The sequence below is a fragment of the Silurus aristotelis genome, assembly GCF_946808225.1.
Source record: "Silurus aristotelis genome assembly, chromosome: 8".
Lineage (NCBI taxonomy): Eukaryota > Metazoa > Chordata > Actinopteri > Siluriformes > Siluridae > Silurus > Silurus aristotelis.
In genome coordinates this window covers 19,466,039-19,475,148 of record NC_139581.1, presented here as the reverse complement: position 1 = coordinate 19,475,148, position 9,110 = coordinate 19,466,039, and the positions used below count along the sequence as shown (strand labels likewise).

Below are 9,110 nucleotides of genomic sequence, written 5' to 3'. Positions count from 1 at the left end.
ATGATTTTGCATGACTTTAAAATATGCCATTTGGATTTAAATCGCACAAAAGCAGTAAAAAGGAAGCCCAATGAGCGACACACAGCCAACACTCACTGACAGGTAAGAGCCCTTTTTCCATCATTCAATAAGTGAACATTGTTGCAGTACAGATCATGTGCTGCATGGACACATTGGATTTACAATAATAATACAATTGGAAATTGACTTCATTTTGCCTTTGACTTTCGGATTTGCACATATCAGTACGCATGTTTACACCCATGGTTCTGAAATTACTCTTTATATGTAATCTAAACCAGTCAAATTCAAATATGTTTGCATGTTTAATAGCATTTCATTTACGTCAGAACAACAAGTTCTACACACGTCGCACAGAGCACCGGTTTTTGCGTTCACACCAGAGATGCACAAGATAAACAAGATATTTTTTTATTAGAAAATACCCAGATTCAAGCATTTACATGAAGCATTCAATGCCACCCAGATGAGGATGGGTTCCCTTTTGAGTCTGGTTCCTCTCAAGTTTTCTTCCTCTTGCCCTCTCGGGGTTTTTTTCCGTGCCACAGTCGCTACCGGCTCGCTAATCAGGGATAAACTTACAATTAAAGGAACAAGTTTATAACCTTTATATGTGTAAAGTTGCTTTAAAACAATGTCCATTGTTAAAAAAGCCATACAAATAAAAATGCATTGAATAAACAGGGATTATATACTGGAGAATTTGAAATCGAACCCACCAAGTCCATCACGTCGATCACGTAAAGCTTTTTAAACACAGGTTTTTCAATCTGATTGCCAATTCGATTAATAACAGATAATTCAGTGTATGTAAATGTACCTGGTGACCTGTGCACTTGATGTTGTTGAGGATTGTCAAGGGGAAAAGCAGCATTATATACATTTTGGCTTATTAGAATGAGTTTGTGTGGTGAACAGACGATATGATACGGGTTTAACTAATAATAGAGAACATACAAAAGTAATATAATAATACTGTACATGTATGGTATTTGACAGACACCCTTATACAGAGTCATCTTTAATTATCTTATTTACGCAAGCTACTGAACAACATACTTTGGTAAATTGTTAAGCTCTTAGTCATTAGTACACACAAAGATATAATCAATATAAACTTTGATAAAATGTACATACTAAAGCGAATTTTTTGGAAAACTGGGTGCAAGTTCAAATTCTTGAAAATATTGAAATAAATGCTCAGTATACTCAAAAATAGAAAATGATACCTTAAACTGAATCGAAGTGTTTTATAATATACAAGTTTTCAGGAAACTGGAAACCCTGCAGTCATAAATCGTACAATGGATAATTTCCAATAAATCCTCAAAAACAGAAACCATAAAAACAAAAGAAAAACACAACTATATATGTATTTTTTTTTTTACTCAGTCAAACACTTACTTATTGTCATTCTTTTTTTTTCTCTCTTTTTTTTTATCATGCTTGTTATTGGTTTTCATGCTATCTGATGGCTTTGCACAATGTGCATGGGTGTGGTTGGAAAAGAAATTGGTAGTCACAACACTCTTTATTTTTCTTCTTCGGAACAACTTTATTTTTGCGTTCATGACACAAGGTAAAACCCCCTCATGTCTCACAGTACAGAAGGCTTAGTTGAGTCTGTCTTCACACTCCTTCATTTTGCAGTGTTGAAGACTTTGTCTCCAGTGGCACTTTGCTCTTTATTGTGAATTACATACTTGCTTTGTTAAAGGGACACTGGTCATGTGACTGTGTGCCTAAATCTTGCACATGCTTCAAATACGATCAACTCTATCAAAACTCTCATCTATCTATGACTTAACAGCATTTACATAATGGAGGCTTTGTATCTGTTTTACTTAAAGAAAATAACGAATAACTGTCATCTTTTTTAGATTTAAGTTTTTTTTAATTTTCAAACCAGAACAATACAATTAAGCAGGGTAAGCATTTCTTTTCTTTTCTTGACCCTGATAATCACAGCATTTTGAGGTCAGGTTAGTTGATTGTGTGGAGTGTCACGCTTTTCTTGTCAATGGCTTTTCTCTGGATTCTATAATGACCACGAACCTCCCAAAAACATGGCTGCAGATGGATAGGTTTCCAATCCTTATGTGCACTTACCAGGATAGACTTGCCACCTTGGGCATTGACTGAAAGATGAAAAAATTAATGCTAGTTTTTTTTTACTTCAGAAACCCAGATCTATATCCCTATAGAGTCCTCCTCTCCCTCTTCTTCTTCCTTCAGCTTCTCCTATTAGGGGTCACCACAGCGTATCATCCGTCTCCACACCTCCTCTGTCCTCTACATCTGCCTCTTTCAACCCAGCTACCTACATGTCTTCCCTCACCACATCCATAAACCTCCTCCTTGGTCTTCCTCTTTTCCTCCTTCCTGGTGGCTTCATCCTCAGCATTCTCCTACCGATATACCCCATGTCTCTCCTCTGCACATGTCCAAACCATCTTAATCTCACCTCCCTTACCTCGTCTCCAAAATGTCCTACATGGGCTGTCCCTCTAATAAACTCGTTTCTGATCCTGTCCATTCTCATCACTCCCAACAAAAACCTCAACATCTTCAGCTCTGCTACCTCCAGCTCCACCTCCTGTCTTTTACTCAACATAGAGTCTATTGAAGAAATATCCTGGCTGAGAAACAGCCTGTTAGCGTCTAAGAGACATTTAGATTCATCATCTGTCATACACTGCAGATCCCTGTATTCAGTTCTATCACCTTGCTTGTTTATATGGAGGGGTAAAGGGAAAAAGTAACCAGAGTAATTTGTAAGAAATTATTTGCCAAATGGTTGTTAGAAATAAGATAAAAAACAAACAAGAAAAAAAAGACATGATTCTTGGTGGCACACAGTATAAAAATAGCAAGTTCCAGTTATCTTTGCAGAGCAGCCTGTTCTTACTGCGTATGTCTCCCCAACCAATCATTTCTCTTTAATTTCTCTCTTTCCTCCATACAAGATAGTGCGCAAAGAAGCACTGCATCCAGTTACAGAGAGCCACTTGATAGATAGCTCTTGAATGTATTTATTTTGTTTAGGATTTGTAGTGTGTAAACCTCTTCAATGAGTTTTCTTGTAGCATATATGTATAATTATGTAAAAAAAAAAAACAGCTCTCAAGATATAAAAAGTTGATTTTAAAAGTCTTAGATGACAGCTGATATTTTAAGGAAACAACAAGCAAAACCTATTAACTGGTCGACTAGTTTAAATCACTGTGCTGTTTGTTTTTACACGCGAGACTGCGTGCTGCACAGAGAGCGCTATATTATACATATAATTTAAAATGTATTAATTATGTATATATATTTATTCATTCATATCCTCATATTTATTTAATTTAGCACATTTGCAGTACTGTTTTTTTTTTTTTTATATATATAATTTTTTTAAATAAACTTCAGTACTATTTTACATTGAGGACTATTTTACGAGTTTGTTTATTTTTTTATCCATTTAAAAAACTATCGGTTAATTAGTCGGTTATCGGCAAGTACAATCCAACCTAGCTATCGGTAATGAGTTGTCAGGACCCTACTACAAGAACCACTGATGTCGAGAACCCATAAAGTAATAGAAGCCATATTGCTGACTGAGCTTCAATGCTCGTTAGGAAAAAAATGTGTGCAGTGATGTAGTGATGTACAGTTAATTGGAAAATTTACTGACGTAAGGAAGAAAGTAATTGTCAGGGTGGTTTCTGTAACAAAAGTAACAAACCAGGTTTAAACCAAGTCTGTGTGAATAGCGGAGAGAGGAGCATGTGTGTATGTGCTCCAGTTTTTGATGAAAGGACTATTTATTTGCTGGCTGCAAGCTCAGTCTTCCTTGTGTGGCGTGAGGGTCGGGTAGCATCAAAAGGAAAAGTGTGACTTAAATCTGTATATTATAATTGTTTGTTTTAATTTGGGAGTATGTTCCTTTTATTTTCTGTCATGACATGAAACCAAATGTGTAGCAATCAAGCAGTGTTAAGACATTTGAGAATGTTCCAGACTCCAAGACTGATACTGACTCTGAGTTTACGTAAGAAGTCTGCTGACCTCCAACTTTGCTGCAGCTTGAGCATTCACACACTATTCATTCTTTCTTTCTTTCTTTCATTCATTCATTCATTCATTCATTCATTCATTCATTCATTCATTCATTCATTCATTCCATTCCATTCCATTCCATTCCATTCCATTCCATTCCATCCATTCCGTCAGTCAGTCAGTCAGTCAGTCAGTCAAAGACAGTAATATGAATTCTGTTTTCATGGAATTGCAGGGTCAGGAAACAATTTTCTTTTCTAAGATGTGAGCTTGTTAAGTAAAAAAAACCCAAAAAACAAAACAAAAACCCCCAACAACTTAAGATCATTCACTTTGTGTAAGCGTTTATTTCCCTTTAACAACACAGCCCAGAGTCTGTGACTTACTTTATAGGAGCTGTAAACAGTAACTTCTTTCTTTGCCTTTCTTATTTTCTCTTAAAGTTAATAAGAAACAAAAATTAATTTGATTGTATCTTGCTTTTATGTACATCACCTTATTAACTCCCACTTTTATCCTGTACAGCCAAATTTACAGACATGGGGTGTAGCAGCTAGGTTGCTGTTCTATGACTTAAAAAATGAAAAGTATTTTATGCACTAGTGTAAATGAGAGAGATTAAACGAGTGGAAGTAAAGCGCTCCAGTGCCCGGCCACATTTTTTGGCTGCCCAGAAGCCAAAATACGTAAAAGAAAAAGGGCAGTTAATAGTTTCCACAGTAGTTTTCAGAGAGTTTATGTGTATTCTGATACTAAACCTATTTTGTTGTTTGCACGCAGTATATTTTGACTAGGGTTGTAACAGTACACGTATTTTTACCGAAATATTTTAGGTACAGGGCTTTCGGTTTTATGTGTGGAACATAGTTAAAATCTCAATGCAAATTTTACTGAGTGCAACATACACAACAATATCAGGGGTATAAAAAAAAAACTAGAGTTAGCGCAGTGTCACTGTGGCTACTCACTCAGTACCAGAAATAAAATTTGTTTTGCGCATGCATGAAAATACTAAAGAATCCATAGAATTAGCATTAGCTGCTAATCAGGAAGTGGCTAGCGGGTTTACCCTGGCGCTTTAGATTCTTTAGTGTTTTAAATTAAAAAATTCAATAAAAAAATAAAAAATAAAAATGTGTGCCAATTTAATTAATTACTCTATTTAATCACTATGTTTAAAAGTGTATTGCATTAAATATATTTATTTTATTGAATTTAAAAAAACTGTTGATTTTCACAATGTTAATAATAATAAACTTCATTAATAAAAAAAAAGCCCACACACCAATAACAGCCAAGAATATGAGGTACTTTAATTTACATTTTAATATACTATATGGACAAAAGTACAGGGAAATCTGACTTTTCCAGCCATATGTGGTTCTTCGACAAACCGCAAAGTTGAAGGCACACAGATGTATTGGATGTCTTTGAAGGCAGTATCATTAAATTTTCCTTTCACTTGAACCAGGAGACCCAAAACATGTTTCTGCATGAAAATGCCCCTGTGTACAAAGTGAGCCCCATGAAGATATTGTTCACATGGGTTGAAGTATCTTAGGTGGCTTATTTTAGAGCTCTGACCTCAACTTTATTGAACACCTTTGGGACGAATTTACTGACATTACATTTGAGCACAAATCTCCAAACACATCTTCCTTGAAAAGTGGAAGATATTATAACAGCAAATGGAGACTAAATGTTTAATGTAATGTTCAACAAGCACATACATTTTATTCTCAGGTGTCCACAAACGTTTGTCTATGTAGTATAGCATGGCACAATAGCCTGTTTGACAAAATGGAAGAGCTGTTTCATAAAAACTCAGCACAATTTACATGGAACGGATGGATTTTGGTTTACATAAGACACACGATGGTGGTTTGCACAATATGCAAAAGCTAAATTTTTCCATTTACTGCACTTCTTTTATTGCATTAGGAAGTACACTATATTAAAATTCTCTGTCAAGGTACTTGGGTGTAAGTAGTCACTGTTAGGGAAATTAGTTTGGCTGCTTTAGTTAGTAACTTCTAAAAAAAAATCTTAGAATCCAGCATGAAGAAAAAAACAAAACAATAAAATTCTGGACTGTATAAGAAAGAGAGATTTATTTTTGTCAGCTTCCACACTATTGTTTAGCATTGTTTCAAGAGCTATTTAATGTAAACTTCCACATCACACAAGTCTTGAAATGTTTTCAGTAAAGATTGAGCTATGAGGTGATTGCATATATAAACAAGGAAGTTATATGATGACTTTGTTCTGGACTTGTGGATTTTCTTGGTTTCCACATGACTAGTATTCCCAATTGGATCATAGTACAGCTGTTCACTGATCCCAAAGAAAGATTCTTCTCTTGTGCAATTTCATGACAGGTTATGAATCGATTATTCAGGATCTGGTGTTCCACATGCTGAATGTTCCCAGGAATGACTCAATTCAATTGTCTCACTGCAGCTGAGCATCTCATCACCGTACTGCACTTGAAGTCTTCTGTAGATATCTGCGGGTTTTAAGTCTCGGCTCACAAGAAACTTCATCACTAACACTGTTGTCTGCCACCATGATTAACGGTCTCTGGACAGGCCGCGGCATGTGAGCCACCTTTCACTAATAGGACACACTAGCTACTTACTATTGCGTTTTGTGCCGCCATGCTTTTAACTTGTAAAATTAAAAGTCTCGGTTTGACTTAAACGCTCCTTGTACTTCCATGAAATGCATTATGCTTGAGCATAAATATGTATATGAGTTAAAAGCGTACATAAGAAATCAATTCTATTTCTTTCTCTGGTTAATAAACTAGTAGATCCAATAGTGTCTTCTCAGGCAACAATGAATAAAAACTAATAGTCAGACATGACAATAAAGCATTAAAAAACTACCATCTTAATCATATTAAAGATGAAATAGGAGCAGTTATAGATACGTATAGTGACCTACAATAGTAGTGTTTGTTTTTTGGCCTGGAGGCGAACCACTCCTCTGAGCACCTGCATTCTAGCTGACGAAAAATACTCCTGAATGCTCTTCCACACGCCTAGTAACCCCAGGTTGAGCGATGTAAATAGAAGCCCGGCAGCAGGTGAGTCATGAGCTTTGTCAATGTGCTTTTTGTAATTCTGGGTGTTGCCCGAGCCTGCAGGAAAAGGGAGCAGGCGCTACATTGCTACTTTTGCTTCTGCTTGGTCTCAGGGGGTTTAGCTACGTGTGTGACTTCTTTTAGTCAGTTTGGGATGAAAGGCACGATTATAATAACTAAGTGCTTGAAATTCATTCAGTCACAGGCAGTCACGAATTTAGTTCGTGGAAAATTTCAAGCAGCTTTTTCCGGAGACAAGAAAACCACATCGCGATACTGTGTGAGATTCAATTAAATTATTTAGCGCATTACTTTTGAATATGATATTAATTCTTCAAATCCCTAATTAGTTTTGTTACACTAGTCAGTGAAAAGACATGGAGAACGGAATAAGCAAGTATTTTATATATTTTAGCTTTTAATTAATGCTTTTGCACAAAATGGTTTGTCCAACCCAATTATATTGCAAGAGACCCCTGACATTGGACAGGCACAACTTGACGCTAGCTAGCTAAAGTCTAGCTTAAATCTGTCCAGCTGTATAAAAAAAGAAGAAGAAAGAAATCTGTGAGGCAATGGTAAGGAAGATGTGGTTGGAATGGCTTTACAGCATGTAACAAAAGCCAAAGGTGAAGCAGAATTAACATCACTGATACAAGCCACTAGGCTGTGTGCCAACTGATAGGCTTCTGATTTCCTGTGTAAAATTAGAATGACTGTTGTTCAGTTCAGGACTCGCTGGTTAATCACTATCATGAATAAACTTTATATTTTCAGACACACAACTGTACCACTGGAAATTGATAGTCATAATCTTTTGAAGAGTTACCATGTTCTGGTTACATTGAAACTATCAGAAAAAAGAGTTTAGAATTGGATTATATTCACAGGATGATCTTGATAGTGTTATACAGCATGATGTTACTGTCAACACCCTCAATTGAATAATTTTCCGGTAACAGCAAATACTGAAGTGTTATTTATATTTTATTACAGCATGTTGTAAATTATTGCCAGTTTTAATTCATTAATGATTGACATTAAGATATGAGTATGTGAGTGCAGATTCATCAAGTGTTTCAGCCTGAAGAACATCCTGCTGACACAATGCATATTGTTTTTCTGTGTAAATTTTCGAGAATGTTTTGGGTAAAATTCCCAGGAGATTAGATCATAGATGTACTCATATCTATGGGTCAGAAGATCTATAGTACTATTTACGAAAGTTGTAAGCAGAATAGCATCTCAGAATAAACAGCAGTTTTCGTTCTGAATTACTCAAACCAACCCATCTGGATAATCAACAAAGCCAATGAATAAAGTTACAGAGATCCTACTTTATCCCTATTCTGATGACTGATGTGAACATCAAGAGCATTAACAGCATTGACCTGTATTTGTGTGATTTTAGTTTATGTGCTGTTGCCACGTGATTGGCTAGTTGGATAATTGTATACATCAGCAGAAGTATAGGTGCTCCTATTGAAGTGAATGCTGAGTGTATGACCGTACTGAGCTGAATGACCAAGCAAAATGTGCGTTAAGAGGAAGTAGAAGTTAAGGCAAAGTGGAAGAAAAAATCGTCGATCAAAGTGGAAGGTCCATTATGATAATGGAATACGAGCAAAGCCTGTCAAAACGTATCAATAACTTATAAACTATAACACTCAGTCAACATAGTAACCTTCTTGACTTCTATATAATGAATGTATACATGTGCTGGAAATATGGACAATTGAAAAACGACGATTTACAAAATGTATATTTTCAGCTTAAAAATTAACGACGTTCAAGTGATCTTGACTGATATACGTTTATCTAGAAGTTGAAAATCATGACATTTCTACAGAGCTCGAGTTCATATCAGTTGAGTTTATTCCTCTGTCCGATCAGCTCATAATTCTAGTAAGCATGAAGAGGTGAAATATAATTATACTGATATTGCAGAAAATACTGCTTATTG

General features: G+C 35.7%; 1 protein-coding gene across 11 annotated transcripts in view; it reads left to right on the top strand.

Moving 5' to 3' along the window:
* The window catches only part of arhgef12a (Rho guanine nucleotide exchange factor (GEF) 12a), a 70,505-nt gene that overhangs the window by 1,095 nt on the left and 60,300 nt on the right, over positions 1 to 9,110 (top strand). For all 11 annotated transcript variants that reach the window (XR_014534831.1, XM_083549378.1, XM_083549377.1 and 8 more), the window contains exon 1: positions 1 to 102. This exon is cut by the window's left edge. Coding sequence is in view for 10 of the 11 variants with exons in the window: in XM_083549378.1 (XP_083405504.1) it covers positions 71 to 102 (32 nt within the window). In the remaining variant the exon portion in view is untranslated. The remainder of the gene's footprint in view (positions 103 to 9,110) is intronic.